Genomic DNA, 17026 nt, shown 5'->3' with positions numbered 1-17026 from the left:
AGTTACACGTTGTGTTTAAATTTACTATTAGCTTCAAACTGTTATTCTTAGCAGAATATACACGTTTTTCTTTTCAACTCTCGAGTAGGAATTATTCCTTATATTGAAACTTGTGGCCTGAGCTCTTGGTATATCCTTTTTAGTGTATTTCCAACAAGAACTCCAATTTCTTTAATGAGGAGCCCGTGGCAAGTCCTCGCCCACTTCAGTTCCCTAGCCGCTACTCTTCAGAGGCATATTGCCCCTGGATAGGACATAGTCATTGTAGCTAATAGCCATTTCTCTAAAGCCATCCAAGTTGGTGTCCATTGCTACCTCTTGTGGGATAAAATTCCATAGTTTACGCACTGAGCAAAGAAGCGCTTTCTTTTGACTGTCCTGCATCTTCCAACATTCAGTGTTATGAGACAGTAAGGAAAACCTTTCTTCACCCGCTTTCTCCACGCCATGCATAATTTTTAAAACTTCTATCCTGTCACCTGCTACTAGCCTTTGCTCTAAACCAAAAAGTCCCAAATGCTGCAACTTTCCTCCCTAGGGGAGTTGCTTCATCCCCGTGATCACTTTTGATACGCACTGATCAGTATTCTGCGTGTTTTCACAGCTCCCCTGTTTGGAGACACATGCTTGAAATCCGACTGCCGAACTCCAAAAACTTCCAGTTCTGGTGGTTTTGGATTTTGGTGAGAAATCTAGGGAGCAACTGCAAACACTGAGATTTTGTGCTGAAAAATGAAAAAACCCTTTATGAAAATGTTGAAATTTGTGTTGAGAGTCCTACACATTTCGTATTTTGCTGATCCTTTTGCCTCTGTTTTAAACGAATAATCATGTCTGCTGTTCTGACATTTCATGAAGGTAAGGGAAACGTTAGCGGCCGAGACGGGTCTGAGTGTCCGAGTTGTTCAGGTCTGGTTCCAGAATCAAAGAGCTAAGGTAACAACATTTCTCCTTGAATCACTTACTACATAATGACGATGGGGCCTTTCATCCATTTTTAGATAGGAGGGCTACCTATCTAAACAGAAAATGTAGTCCTAGTTTGGAGTAGGAATAGGCAATTTGCAGACTGCATTTTTGGATTTGGGAAGCTGTCTAAGCGACCATTGGTCCGTCTACATAGTTGCACTGAGCTGCACAGGCTGGCAGAAGTTGCATGGTGAGTTCCCGACACCCCCCCCCCCAGGTGGAAATAATGACACATGACACAATTATTAAGGTTAATGGGCTAAAAAAGGCCACAACTTTATTGGTTACAGGTGATGAGCAGTATTGGCTTAGGCATTGGTCCTAGCTGACTACCGTACTTTTCGCTCTATAGGACGCACCTAGTTTGGGGGGGGAGGAAACAAGGGGGGGAAATCTGAATCCCAGAAGCCAGAACAGCAAGAGGGATCTGGCTTCTGGGATAGCCTCTTGCTGTTCTGGCTTCTGGGATAGCCGCCGGGAGCTGCGCAGCGCTCCCTCTAGCTGTTCTAGCTTCGTGCAAAGCCTCCACAGGGTACGGCAAGCCTTCATCCCCGTGCCCTGCAGAGGCTTCTGGGACAGCCCATGAAGCCTCCAGAGGGCGGCGGGATAAAGGCACCCCGCTGCCCTGGGGAGGCTTTGTGCAGCTCCGTGTCGCTGTTCTGGCTTCTGGGACAGCCTGTGAAGCCTCTGCAGGGCAGCGGGGTGAAGGCACCCTGCTGCTCTGCAGAGGCTTTGCGCAGCTAACCCCGAAGCCTTTGGAGCACAGCGCGAGTTCCCGCTGTGCTCCAAAGGCTTCAGGGATAGCCACCCGAAGCCTTTGGAGTGCAGCGGGACCTCGCTCTGCACTCCAAAGGCTTCAGGCGGCTATCCCTGAAGCCTGGAGAGTGAGAGGGGTCGGTGCGCACCGACCGCTCTTGCTCTCCAGGCTTCAGCGAAAGCAATGCGTAGCCTTCGGAGCGCGGAGGGAGCACTCCCTCTGCACTTTGGAGGCTTCGTGTTGCTTTCGCTGAAGCCAAGGAACCTGCATTCACTCCATAGGAAGCACAATCATTTCTCCTTAATTTTTGGAGGGGGAAAAGTGCGTCCTATAAAGTGAAAAATACGGTATATCCGACTTCAGCCCGTCCGCTCGAAGCCCGGGAAGGGTTAACCACCAATAGGGGGAGTCCTGCTGATGCACATCAACTAGGAACTCCCCCCGGGGTCACCACTAGGGGGCGTGCCTTAGGCCCTCACCTTCCTAGGCTTCAGACAGGGCCACGCCCCCCAGAATCCTTTAACGGACTACCCTTCAATATGTGGGGCAGGTGATGGTGCTACCTCCCCTCTTCCATCTACAGAACTATACCAAAGCCTAACCGCCAATACCCGAAAAGTTGTGATGATTTGCTACGAGGTAGATGAAAACTACGAGGTAGGGGACGCGGGTGGCACTGTGGGTTAAACCACAGAGCCTAGGAGTTGCTGATCAGAAGGTCGGCGGTTCGAATCCCTGCGACGGGGTGAGCTCTGGTTGCTCGGTCCCAGATCCTGCCCACCTAGCAGTTTGAAAGCACGTCAAAGTGCAAGTAGATAAATAGGTACCGCTCCGGCAGGAAGGTAAACGACATTTCCGTGCGCTACTCTGGTTCACCAGAAGCTGCTTAGTCATGCTCGCCCCATGACCCCGAAGCTGTACGCCAGCTCCCTCGGCCAATAAAGCGAGATGAGCGCCGCAACCCCAGAGTCGGCCACGACTAGACCTAATGGTCAGGGGTCCCTTTACCTTTACCTTTTAGGTGAAAACCAAGTGGCTGGTGCCAATTTGCCAAGTGGAAAAATTCCTCAACAGCGACCAACAAAGGTCCATAGCAAGGTCAAAGAACGACAACCTTATAGGGCGGGAGGGTTGGAAAAGCAGGAACAGCTGGCGAGCGGCAAAGAGAGAGACCCCCGGCCACGTCCTGCCTTTATAGGCCCCCTGAACCAGCCAATTGGTCGGCCAGGGGGTGACGTGGCTGGGAATCCCCCCAATCACGCAGGGGCTGGCCTTCACCCACCACACGTGTGGAGGGGCCATGAAGCCCGCAACCCCACCTCCTCCTTAGGGCGGAAGTGGCTCTCTCAGACAGGGCTCTCTCTCAGCCCATCTTAAGATGCCCATCTTAATAACTATCAAAGTGTAACGGCAGCATCGTGCTTCTGCTAACCCTGTCGATGCTTTTCCACCATTTAGGAAAAGAAGAGGAGGGGATATTGGCTTGTTCTAACTTTTCCTCCCTTTCTGTAACAGATGAAGAAATTAGCAAGACGACAACAGCAGCAACAGCAAGATCAACAAACCACACAGAGGCTCACTTCTGGTAAGCCTGTCTCCTAACCCGCTTCTGTCACAGGACCTGCCAGTTCCCTCTTCCTTGAAACTCCACCACCTACAGCCAGGATTCTGAAAATGGAAAGTGGATTCTCTTTCCATGGAGGCACCAGGAGTTGCTGGACAGGAGGACCAAATACTTTCCTAGCTCCCCTCCTTTCAAATGCAGGTTCTGTGCATCCTACTTGAGCCAGAAGGCGGAATATGCCATGCTGTAGGAGGGAGGGCAACAACAATATATGGCGGCCAGTGAACCAGTCCTCTGCAATGGGCAAGACTTCATTTCCTTGGAGTCTTTAATAGTATGCCATGAACAGCTATGGTCCTCCCCACAATATTGATTTGACTTATCCCATGGTTTTGTCAACACTCAGTTCTTGGGTGTTACCTTGAAAAACTAGAATTTATTGATATGGAAAAGTTATGATTCACTTCTCCTTGGCTCCTAGGACATCTCGGCTGCCATGTCCTACCTGGGAACTCTCCTCAGATTGTTGTTGGTTTTCCACTGTAATCTCCATAACTTTTCAGTCCTTAGCTTTGCTTCCCAATTTCCCTTTACTATACAAGGCTGAACATGCTTCCCATCTCAACTCTTCTTTCCATGCTTAGATCATTCTTCTAGCACAATGGCCCCTCTTTTGCATGATGTGCACCTGGTCCTTCAGGGGCACAGTTACTCCATTCAGGATCAGGGAGTCCCCATACCTGCCCACCCCTTGTCCCCCCAAAACAGTACTTCTGTCTTGTCAGGATTCAACCTCAGTCTGTTAGCCGCCATCCATCTACTTTAAAGTGTGTACACTTCCTTCTGCAAGACAAAAAGCAGAGGAGTTTCCTGATCCAATGTCCCGAAACCCCCTCAGATGTACTGAACTAAAAAACCAAACCCCCCCCCCCACAAGTCTGAGATCCATACATTTATCTTTCAGCATCTTTTCTGGATTGACTCTAAGACTGAACATGTTGAGGGTTCTTTTGCATGTCAAAGAATGAAAGAAAGAGAGGGGGGGAGAGAGAAGGGGGTTGAACATGGGGGGGGGGGGAAATTGTGCAACAGAGGGCCTTCTCGGTAGTGGCACCCACCCTGTGGAATGCCCTCCCATCAGATGTCAAGGAAATAAACAGTTATCTAACTTTTAGAAGACACCTGAAGGCAGCCCTGTTTACAGAAGTTTTTAATATCTAATGGTTTACATTTTTGTGTGTGCTGTAAGCCGCCCAGAGTGGCTGGGGAAACCCAGCCAGATGGGCGGGGTATAAATATCATCATCATCATCATCATCATCATCATCACAGGAGTCCTGTCTTACAGTGAACTTGGCATCCGAGTTCCAAAGGAGCTTATAGTTATATTTTTCATGAACTTGATAATATGTAGGTCTGGCTGGCTGTGACCCTTTAAGCAGCTCATATATTTGAGTCGACTGATGGTTTAATTCATTTATTCCGAGACTGAAAAATGAGAAGTCGTATATGGGTTGGTTGGGTATGGCTTTGAAAATAGGGGAGCTGGGAAAGAGTTCACACCTCCTGGGACTGGAGAAAAAAGTTCATTAAGAAAAAAGGCACCAGTATAGAAAAGCCAGGTCTTGCTGACATAAGTGAAATAATAAGGTATTGGGAGACTGATCTTATGAACTCATGCATTTTATTTGCCATTGTCTTCCAGCTCAGACAAACAGTGGCAACAACACAGGCCTTGAAGGAATCATGAACTCTTATACCACCTTGCAACCACCTCCACAACAAGTATTGGTCATTGATCAAAGTGTTTACAGCTCAGACCCCTTCCGGCAAGGGCTCACTCCGCCACAAATGCCAGGAGACCACATGCACCCTTATGGTAAGAACGGAAACCCTGCATATTGCACATTTTGAGGGAGCCGTAAATTGAGTCAGAGTTTGAAACGGCTTCTTTCTGCATGTCCCATTGCAACGTCTCAGACAGACTAAGAGGAACCCCTTAGCAATGTGAATTTAGGATGTCAAGAGCCCATAGCCCTCGAAGACAATATCCGTGCTGGGCTTGGGCTTCCAGGCTTAAGCTAGTGGAGCTTGAGATTTTAAACGTCTCTGGTTTCCATCTAAATCAGGCATAGACAAACTCCGGCCCTCCAGATGTTTGGGACTACAATTCCCATCATCCCTGACCACTGGTCCTGTTAGCCAGGGATGATGGGAATTGTAGTCCCAAACATCTGGAGGGCTGGAGTTTGCCTATGCCTGGTCTAGATCCTTGATTCAGATTGTATGTCTGTTTAGCTACCTCAAACACATGAGAGATACAGTGGTACCTCGGGTTAAGTACTTAATTCGTTCCGGAGGTCCGTACTTAACCTGAAACTGTTCTTAATCTGAAGCACCACTTTAGCTAATGGGGCCTCCTGCTGCTGCCGCGCCACCGGAGCACAATTTCTGTTCTCATCCTGAAGCAAAGTTCTTAACCTGAAGCACTATTTCTGGGTTAGCGGAGTCTGTAACCTGAAGCGTATATAACCTGAAGCGTATGTAACCCAAGGTACCACTGTTTTATTATTATTATTATTATTATTATTATTATTATTATTATTATTATCATCATCATCATCATCATTACAGTTGCTTAGTCAAAATTCTGATGACACTTCTGAAAGAAGTTCTCACGTGCAAGCGCCAATAAAAAGATTGGCGCAAGTGCTCGACTGTGCACCCAAGCAGCTCCCGCTCATTTCAGTGTTGTGTGAGTGGATTGTGCCTGAGTGGAACAAATCTTTCTCTCTGTTCTGAAGGTTCTGAGCACCTTTTGTGTGAGATGGACAGTGACGACACCTCCCTCAGCAACCTGGGCGACTGTTTCTTAACAACTGTGGAACCTGGGCCCTTGCAGTCCAGAGTCGGCAACCCCATTGACCACCTGTACTCCATGCAGAGCTCCTACTTCACATCTTGAGGCATTTGAGGCTCTGAGCAGACCACGGCTGGGCTCACTGCAGGTGCCACCTGGAGAGAAGGAGAGGAAAGGATTTTGAAGTTGCTAGCTTCGTTTCCCATTTGAAAAATTCAGCGGAAATCAGGAACATTTGTGAAGGAAGAATTCAAAACTCCGTTCTCCTTTCGCGAACCCATTTATGGAACGACTTTTTGAAACTGAGTTTTAAATTTTGAAGTGTCAAGGAATGCATGAAAGAAGACAAAAACTTATCCCCCCCCCCCGTGTTTTATTTAAGGCTGTCTTGAAGGCAAGTTGCAAAAATCAGTACTTTAGGCTTAGACTAGATAGGCAAGCAATATTTCCCACTTTGAACTTTGGGGCTGAAACAAAAGTTCCTCATTTGGGTGGACTACCCTTCTGGGGAAAACAAAAACTTAGATAATTTTCAATAATTCGCGCATTTTGCAATCCTTTTTGGCAACGTGGTTCCTCCTGGTGGCTTCTGCGGTTTCTGCATTGCTATCATTTCTTCCTTGATTGCTATTTCTTTCTCCTTCCTGGATTAATCACGTAAGTGAACCCACCCTATCAGAATCACACAGTGAACAGGATGATATCAGAATGAAGTCAATTAGATCTGGGCATGTGAGAGTGAGAGCAATTTAAACTAATAAATGAACATTATTATTATTATTTTGCAATGAGTGACAGAAAATAATTGACATGGGAGGCATTTTTGACACTGCCAAAAAATGTATGGGGGGATGGGAAGGTTCATGGTTTGTTCATATAGCTATCAATTTAGAAAGCTGTAAGCTCTTGGTGCCTGGCAAACATGTGTGTCAAGATGTTTGAGTGTGTTCATGTAAGGGCGTGTGCATTTATATACAAGATACAAGCGCACCTAATGTTGCATCAGGTTTATCCCTAATGATAGAAAAGTTCTGCACAGCAAAAAATAACTTTATTTTCTGAGTGAACTATATTTAAGAAATTGCTCAATGCACTTAAATTATGAAACGAAAGAACTGGGTTTTCTAAAATATCACATTTGGTTTGCAAAGTCGGAAAAGCAGAGTTAGAGTAGCAGTCTCAGCTGGAGGCAATTTGATGCTTCTTTCCATTTCTTCATTGGTTTTCAAATGAAAATCCACGTCTGAAAATATCAGGGTTACCCATCCTCCCTTATGCATGCAATCTAGTTCCATTAGAATAAAGGAAAACTCTGCTGTTGACTTCAGTGCAATTCGGGTTGCAGCCAACATTAGTTCTATACAAGAGAATTGTCATCCCAAGAAAGAGACGCATCATGCTTCGTGTCCCATCAGCAGCACAGAGGTTAGCCTTGTACATACACGTAGAGGAAGCCCTTATTCTAAATGAAGGCATCTTTCAAAGCAATGGAAAAGCTGCCTCTGGATTTTCTAACAATTCCAGAGTACATTCATGGGCTGTGGAGAGTTTAAGAACCCCACTATCAAGATTCGCAAGGGGATGATGTAGGAACACTTAAGAAACTAAATGGTTGACTCCTTTCAGAAACCAGAACCTCCACTGCTGTTGGTGAAGAATAGAATAGATGGATCTACAAAACACCACAAAGAATTTGAGAAAATAACATCGACAATTGTCATGGGTATCCATTCTAAAGTCCTTTGTTGCAATAGAAAGGACTTCCGGTGAACTCCATAGGCAATGGACATTGGTCTTCATGTGCCTTCCAGATGAGTTAGACTAGCTTATTCTTCTGCCACTTAAATAATGGAGTCTTCCAATGTAACCAAGAAATCTTCTGTTGAACTGGCCGGAGTGAAGGATCGCTACATATATGTCTTTAACATGCTGAGTTCCACCTCTTATTTAGAGAAGACTCATAATGGGCTGACTGAGAGGGAACTGGAGAGGACCCAGGCAGATTCAAGTTCCTCTGACATGGAGCTGTAGGAATCCAGCTCCCTGCTCTTCTTCCCTGTCTCTGTTGGTGGGCCTGACGTCCTTCTGTGCTGATGGTGCTGACTTGACCATGCTCCTCTGTGTAGTAGGAGGAAGCACGTAACATTTCTCCCCCAGCTTCCCTAAAACATGGTGATCAGTAATATTCAGTTTGTCTAAAACTGGAGACAGACAATATTTCAGAGCTGATCATGATAAGAGGGAGCACTGCCCATAATGTGTGCCCTGACCCTTCTTTTTTCTCTACTGAAACATGCCTTGCAAGTTTAGGTGTTGCTTCAAAAACCTGCTTGATCCATGTCAACAATAGAACAAAAGTAATACTATAAGATATGAAGCTTCTCTCAGATCACTTTCAGCTCTTGAAAAATAACGGTCTATCTCCAGTCTAAAAGAACGTAGTACTTCACAAGCAATCTACCATAAGATAAGATGCCATGAGGCAAATGAGTATAAAGGTTACCCCCACCCCCAACAGATTGGGTGAACATGTGGAGACAGGTCTGTCAATGACTACCAGGTGTCAGGTTCCAGCTCCAGGAAATGATATCTCCACTGTGATCCTGAGGCCACTGGTGGTCCACTGGAATGACCAAGAATGGCATAGAGGTATATGGATAGTTGAGTTAGCAACTCTCAACTTTGAGACTTTGGGATAATAAGACCTAGCATGGGTTCTCATCATCATGTTTTCCAAGTAATGATTGCAGCGCTCACATGGTAAGTCCATTTTCAGAATGACAAGGCGGGCTATCTTGGAAGATGCTAAGGCACCCCATAATAACAGTATAGCTCTCCCTTCCTCACCAGATTACTTCTCTGCTGGCCATCGCGCTGTTAGGCATGCAGTATTGCAACCTCCCTGTGCTCTCCAAGGTGAGGTCTTGTATCCTGCAGCTTTTTCTTCCTCAGAGCCCTAGTACAAAGATGTGTCTCATGGTGGAAGCAGAAGAGGAGTCGGACACAGCATCTGAGGAAGAATGAGCCACTGAACGCAGTTCAGAGGAAGTTAGAAATGAATGCACTGGTTCACTGTCAAGCCCAGCTGCATGGGGTTGGCCTGGTAGGAGACCAAAGGACTCTACTACTTTGGTGTGGGGTGTCTCTCTACTTTTCTACCCATGTAGGGACAACAGGGTTGCAGCCCTTACTGTCAGGATGCTGTCAGCAACTTCCGGCTCATTGCCCAGGAAAGTATAAAGACAATGAAAAGTATCTTACCATTATTTTTTTATTTCAGTCTTCACAGACAGAGGCTATAGAACCCAGCCTCTTGGATAATGGTGTTGTCCCAAGTGAATCTCCACCCCCGTCTCTCCCACTTCCTTGTTCATCATTCTCATCCTGTCCTCTACGGGTCCTGCTACGCGCCCTCTGTCTTTGATCTCTTTGCTCTCCTACTTTCAAGGCTCGCCAGGTTCTGGGAGATGGGAGGTCTGGGATGCTTTCTAATGACACTATGTTAGCCAGCTGCTAACCTGGTTCTGCCTCCTCCTCTCCCATTATTTCCCCCTCATCTGCCTCTGAGCTGCTACCTCCCTCAAACCCCTGTTGTAAATCTATACTGTCTTCCTCTTCCTCTTCCCTGGAAGGGTCAGGATTGGGAGGCGGTCTCCACTATTCTTCCTCTGCCCTGTCCCTGACACTAACTTAGGGAAATTACTGTGAACACTGTGAAAGCATACATGAAAAATCTATTATTGCTCAGTAGTGGTAATTTTTTGGAACCACACAGAATGAACTTGCAAACATTTGTCCACGCAAAGCCATACATACAAGGAAATTGTCTTCTCTTAAAACAGAAATTTCTCATGGGACTCATGAGTCATGTCCCTTTAAAGCCTTTGCCAAGGTTAGTTGCACACACAGCCTCGTTGTCCCTATCATAGTTTGTGTTGTATAAAAATATTATGCTCTTCATTAATAAATTATGTAAAGAAAAGAAACTGAATGAAAAGTAGTTGTGATGCTATAGGTTTGGGCCATGCTAAAGATTATACACTGAATGTAACAGAATGTGACAAGTTGTTGGAATTGCTGCATCAATGGAAGTAAGATTATGAGATTAAATGAGGGGTATGAGAATAAAGAATATGAAAAAGACTGATCTGTTGTGAAAGTTTGTAGAACAGTTGATGTAGAATAGTAGCTAAGACTCTGAGCCCAGAAGTCCCCGGTTCAAAGTTCACAGCAGAATGAATTATCTAGGTGGTTTCTGTGCCAGTTTGCACATCACATCAGATGTGTTACAGCATCCAGTGCAACTATAGATTTAAACAAAAATGGCTACTCAGTACTCAGTGGTGAAACAAATGCATTTTGCACATGGCCAGACCTACATGTCTCTCTAGCAAGCCTGCAGCTGCGAGGCGGAAGTCTCAGTGAATGCTGATATTACATAGGAAACATGAATATTTGTGCTGCTGAAAACAGTTTCTGGAGAATCTCTTGTTGCTACTTGTTGCTAAAGGATAATCCACAGACCGGGGGAAACTGACCACACCCCAGGAGTGTTGTAGCTTTGCTCTCAATCGCTCAAACCTCAATGGAACAGAGTGTCTTTTCAATTTTATTTGATTTTTGATTTTTTTTATTAACATATAAAACACATACATTTACATTTATACAATGCACATACACAACACACTACCTTATTTTCATAACATAAAACATACCTAAAGGTAAAGGTAAAGGGACCCCTGACCGTTAGGTCCAGTCGTGACCGACTCTGGGGTTGCGGCGCTCATCTCGCTTTATGGGCCGAGGGAGCTGGCGTACAGCTTCCAGGTCCTGTGGCCAGCATGACTAAACTGCTTCTGGTGAATCAGAGCAGCACACGGAAACGCCGTTTACCTTCCCGCTGGAGCAGTACCTATTTATCTACTTGCACTTTGATGTGCTTTCGAACTGCTAGGTTGGCAGGAGCAGGGACCGAGCAACGGGAGTTCACCCTGTTGTGGGGATTCGAACCGCCGACCTTCTGATTGCCAAGTCCTAGGCTCTGTGGTTTAACCCACAATGCCACCCGTGTCCCATAGGGGTTGTCTTTAAAACATAGGGGGCGTCTTATACTGGGGGAGTCTTATACATGGAAAATACGGTATCTCTCGGGGGACAAAGCTTCCAGGAAACTGGGCTGCCAGTACCAACATTTTCTGTTCATCTGGTCTATGTAGCCTTATCTCCTCATCAGGACAGTTCGAAAGCACGTCACAGTGCAAGTAGATAAATAGGTACTGCTCCGGTGGGAAAGTAAACGGCGTTTCCGTGTGCTGCTCTAGTTCACCAGAAGCGGCTTAGTCATGCTGGCCACATGACTTGAAAGCTGTACGCTGGCTCCCTCAGCCAATAAAGCGAGATGAGCGCCGCAACTCCAGAGTCGGCCACGACTGGACCTAATGGTCAGGGGTCACTTTACCTTTAATAGAGCTCAGGGAGCCATTTACCAGGCTCTGAGCAGCAGGGCCCAAAGGAAAACAAATAATAGATTCAGGAAAGCTCATGCCCCTCTCCTGTTCCACAAGACACTGGAAATTGGGCTCTGCAACAGATGCCTCAGTAACAGGAGTGACACTATTTTGGAAACCTGGTGCTTTCTTCTGTGATGTACATCATCAGCTCTCGTTTTCCCTGCAAGGGTATCGTCCATGGGTCCGTACTGGGAACTGTGGGGGGGGGGCATGGGCCGTATCTTTGCAGATACCTGGACATTGCTTGCTTTGCTGCGGCAGCCAAGGACAAGGAGGGGGGGGGCCTGAGGGATCTGACCTTCCTGTATCAGCTGTAACATTGAATAAACAAAGCATCCATTATTCCTGGAAGCTGTGTGATGGCCAAGGGGAGATCAGCAGAGATTACCTTTCAGGTAAGGATGCTGATTAGATGCTATTGATAGGGAGGAACAAGCTTGCTCTAACTAATATTATGTTAATTTTAAGTTGCTTCCAGCAAAAGAGATTATGCCACATCTTGGCAAGAGGGAGAAGAGAAAGAACCTGGAAATCGAGACTGGGCCAAAGTCAACCACTGACATGGGCTGACATTAGGATAGTTAATGATGAAAAGACTTATGGAAAGAGAGGAATGGTCGGAAGAAAGGATTCCCAACCCCCTTAAAAAAAATAAAATATCATTGCTGGGAAGATTATAAATCAAATTAAGCTAGGCAGAGCTAAACCAGAGACCTTCCTGCTTACCTGGAGTCCTTGGACTGGGTTTGTCAGAGATCTTGTAAAATCAGCCCCTTCACTGTATATTTAAAGGATAATAATAATAATAATAATAATAATAATAATAATTTATTTATATCCTGCCCTCCCCAGCCGAAGTCGGACTCAGATAATGGCATCGCCCAAAGAATCATAGGAACTGTAGTTTACCTCTCATGAAGCTACAATTCCCAATACACTTAACATACTACACTAGTATGTGGATGTGCCAAAACTCTGAAAAGAAATGTAAAACTATATGTTCAAGTAGTTTTAGGCCAAAGCTTTGTATTTCAAGACTCCATTTGGAGGTTTGAAACCTCAGAAAAGGAGCACCGGACCTTATAAGGCGCCTCACCTTTGCCAGGACACCTGCAGATTCCTTGCAAACCATAGCTGCATTGTCATTGCCTTTGCTATCCTGTCTAAATACTTTTGCCCAAGTATGTAGCAGGAAAGGCAAAACAAGGCCAAGAGCTAAGCTACCTGTCCCCTGGGTCAGTTCCCTGCTTTGGGATTCCTTGAAGTGCAGAAACTGCTTGATTTGAAACATCTGGCTGCCCTTACCTGAACATGTGTCAACACTGGGGAAGTCCTGCCATTAGAGAGAGTGAAGCAAACACCCCAGGTGCCAGATCCTGGGGGCAGCGATGGCAGCAGCCCCACTTCCAGCCATCCCCCCCCCCAGTGCCAGTGTGGTGTAGTGGTTAAGAGTGGTAGACTCGTAATCTGGTGAACTGGGTTTGCGTCTCCGCTCCTCCACATGCAGCTGCTGGGTGACCTTGGGCTAGTCACACTTCTTTGAAGTCTCTCAGGCCCCCTCACCTCACAGAGTGTTTGTTGTGGGGGAGGAAGGGAAAGGAGATTGTTAGCCGCTTTGAGACTCCTTCGGGTAGTGATAAAGCGGGATATCAAATCCAAACTCTTCTTCTTCTTCTTCCCACAAGTCCTGTGGCCATTCTCCTCTGATGGAGATCAAAGCTCTGGGTGCCATAACCCTGTCATGAATCCCCATCACTACTCTGCTCCTCTCAAGTGTGCTAGGCGACACTATCATGTTGCTGGTATTGACATAAGATTCGACTGTATGCGCACATCTTCTTTTGGGCTAGACCCTCTGCTTCACTGTTTCTCCAACCTCTCGGCAGTTCATCATTCTGTAACCTGGAAGACGCGAATGGCACTAGTCTCTCTATGTTTACTCATGTATTGGTAATGTATGAACATATGCCTTAGGTTACTGCAACATGCTTTAAGCGTGGCTGTATTTAAAACATGCTCAGAAATTATAGCTGGTCCAGGACTCACCTGGAAGTTCCAGTTTCGCAGCAACATCACCTCACTAGTTACTGGGGACAATTTAAGGTGGGGGTCTTGATATTTAAACCTTGTCTTCTAGGGTACCTAGTCACACAGGGAGCTGCCATGGATTCAGAAGGCTCCTTGCTACAGAAGTTCACACTCATCACAAGAGGGGCTCAAATTGTTGCGTGACCTTGGGGTCAGGGATAAATGTGCCTCTTCCCTCCAGGTATTTATGAATAAAGTTTGCATCTTTTTACTATAGCAGAGCTCCACCTCCTAGAAAGGCTCTCTTCACCATTAGCTTTTAGTTTCCAACTCTAATAGTGATTTTTCACTTTTAAGTTTGTTTGTTTGTTTAATCAGGTAAAGGGCATGCATGCCCACACAAATACACAGGGTTGTTGCAGTGGTTAAAATGGACAAGAACACATAAATACAGAATCAGACAAGTCACTTCACTTGCATTCACCACAAAGAGAGGTGAGGATACATATTGTTTGCATTGTATATTGTTACATAACATTATGAGAATTTCAAACTTCAGCTCATTTTATTGTTTTTAGGCATTAGTCATGACGGGACACACACACAGAGAGATAGATTTTTACAGTTAAGCCAAAGAAAACACAAATAAAACACACACACGACAATCTTTTTTACAGTTAAGCAATAAAATAATAACACCATCAAATATTTGTGATACGATCATCTCACTCTGTTTAGCAAAGCTCGCTCCAGTGCCAGTAAACTTGTAGCAACTCTGCTGAGTACCCTTAAAATAACGAGTAAAAACAATAAAATCATAAAATCTGTCCTTTGAAGGACAGACCAGGTGTCACGTTCCCTAAAAATGCCCACAAAGTATTTTCCTGCTTATACCTGGCATCAATTGCCTATCAGCTGATAAGGAAGAATCTCCAAGTATGGTATCTGCCATGATAATATAAATGCACATTTGTACAGGTCTTAAGATAGCCTATTCTCTCACACAGTGTAAGGCATCCTTTGAAATTCGGCTAGGCTTAAAATGCCTTCAAAGCAATGACAAACCTAGACAGCATCTTAAAAAGCAGAGACATCACCTTGCCAACAAAGGTCCGTATAGCTAAAGCTATGGCTTCCCCAGTAGTGATGTATGGAAGTGAGAGCTGGACCATAAAGAAGGCTGATCGCCGAAGAATTGATGCTTTTGAATTATGGTGCTGGAGGAGACTCTTGAGAGTCCCATGGACTGCAAGAAGATCAAACCTCTCAATTCTTAAGGAAATCAGCCCTGAGTGCTCCCTGGAAGGACAGATCCTGAAGCTGAGGCTTCAATACTTTGTTTTTTTTTTTTTTTTTTATAATATTTTTTATTACGTTTCTTTCCAAATTTTATACATTACAAACAAATAAAGAGTTTACAAGAAACCATTTTTTTTTTTTTTTAACAAAAATCCCAACTTGGACTTCCCCACCCCTTCCGATTCTGCGTTCTTTATATTAACAATGTCAGCAATTTGTTACCTTATGTCATACCTTATTGTAACTTTTACATGTTATGTATCTATATTATGTCACAATTTTTATACCTTTAAAATAAACATAACATGTTCAATTTCATATTATCTCCTTTTCTCTTTTATCACTTAGTTTACTATTTACTTAATCATAATTGCTAAAGCGTATCATTTCCAAATCATGCACCGTCTTAAGATTCATACAGTTTGTAATACTTTTGCAAGTAATCTTTAAACTTTTTCCAGTCCACCTCAATTGTTTCTACATCCAAATCTCGGATTCTGCCGGTCAGTTCAGCTATCTCCATGTAGTCCATCAACTGCATCTGCCATTCCTCCAGCGTGGGTAAATCTTGTGTCTTCCAGTTCTTTGCGATGAGTATTCTTGCTGCTGTACTAGCATACATAAACAAAGTTCTGTCCTTCTTTAACACTTTCTGGTCTACCATGCCCAACAGGAAGGCCTCTGGTTTCTTGGGAAAGGTATACCTAAATACCTTTTTCAACTCATTGTAAATCATTTCCCAGAAAGCCTTAACCTTTGGGCATGTCCACCAGAGGTGAAAGAAAGTCCCCTCTGCTTCCTTACACTTCCAACATTTATTGTCAGACAGGTGATGTATCTTAGCTAACTTGACTGGGGTCATGTACCACCGGTATATCATTTTCATAATGTTTTCCTTCAAGGCCGTACTGGCCGTGAATTTCATTCCGGTGTTCCATAACCTTTCCCAGTCTTCAAACATAATGTTGTGTCCAACATCCTGTGCCCATTTAATCATAGCAGATTTAACTGTCTCATCCTGTAAATTCCACATAAGCAGCAAGTTATACATTCTAGATAACAGCTTTGTCTTTGGTTCTAACAATTCTGTCTCTAGTTTCGACTTTTCCACCTGGAAACCAACTTTTTTGTCCATTTTGAAAACCTCTTGAATTTGAGCATAATGTAGCCAATCTCGCACCTTATTTTTTAGTTTGTCCTGGCTCTGCAACTTCCAATTGTCTCCAATTTTTTCAGTCAATTCCCAATATTTCGGCCAATAGGCCTCCATATTGGGTCTTTTTCGGGCCTTGGCCTCCACTGGTGATAGCCACCTCGGAGTTTTACTCTCTAGTAAGTCTTTATATTTCATCCAGACTGCAAAAATTGCTTTTCTGACAATGTGGCTTTTAAACAATTTATGTGCTTTAACCTTGTCGTACCATAGGTATGCGTGCCATCCAAAAGCATTATTAAAACCTTCCAGATCTAGGACATCGGTGTTTTCCAACAAAAACCAATCTTTCAGCCAGCAGAAGGCTGCAACTTCATAATACAACCTCAAGTCCGGCAGGGCAAACCCCCCTCTTTCTTTCGAATCTGTTAATATTTTAAACTTTATTCGGGGCTTTTTGCCCTGCCAGATAAATCTAGATATATCCTTCTGCCATTTTCCAAAGCAATCCACTCTGTCTACGATCTGTAAGGTTTGAAACAAGAATAACATTTTCGGCAACACATTCATTTTTATAGCTGCAATTCTTCCCAACAAGGAAAGTTTCAATCTTGACCAAATTTCTAAATCCTTTTTAACTTCCAACCAACATTTCTCATAATTATCCTTAAATAAATTCAAATTCTTGGAGGACAAATAGATCCCAAGGTATTTCACTTTTTTAACCACATTCAGTTCTGTTTCTCTCTGAAACCCCTCTGTTTCTGTAATTGTTAAATTTTTGGTCAGAACCTTAGTTTTTTGTTTATTCAACCTAAATCCCGCCACCCGACCAAATTCAGATATAAGTTCGAGAACTCTTTTTGTACTGGATTCTGGCTCCTGCA

The 17026-nt window shown here is 44.5% G+C and overlaps 1 protein-coding gene across 2 annotated transcripts in view; it reads left to right on the top strand.

Annotated features, from left to right (window-relative positions):
• The window catches only part of LMX1A (LIM homeobox transcription factor 1 alpha), a 71767-nt gene extending 64841 nt beyond the window's left edge, over positions 1-6926 (top strand). For both annotated transcript variants that reach the window (XM_053391374.1, XM_053391373.1), the window contains exons 6-9: positions 859-936; positions 3242-3311; positions 4995-5168; positions 6094-6926. In XM_053391374.1, the coding sequence (XP_053247349.1) occupies positions 859-936; positions 3242-3311; positions 4995-5168; positions 6094-6254 (483 nt within the window). In that variant the 3' untranslated portion in view covers positions 6255-6926. The remainder of the gene's footprint in view (positions 1-858; positions 937-3241; positions 3312-4994; positions 5169-6093) is intronic.
• Positions 6927-17026: the final 10100 nt, after the last annotated feature.

Source organism: Podarcis raffonei, chromosome 6, assembly GCF_027172205.1.
Source record: "Podarcis raffonei isolate rPodRaf1 chromosome 6, rPodRaf1.pri, whole genome shotgun sequence".
NCBI lineage: Eukaryota > Metazoa > Chordata > Lepidosauria > Squamata > Lacertidae > Podarcis > Podarcis raffonei.
Note: the sequence above shows the minus strand (reverse complement) of the source record. Positions and strands in the feature narration are given on the sequence as shown.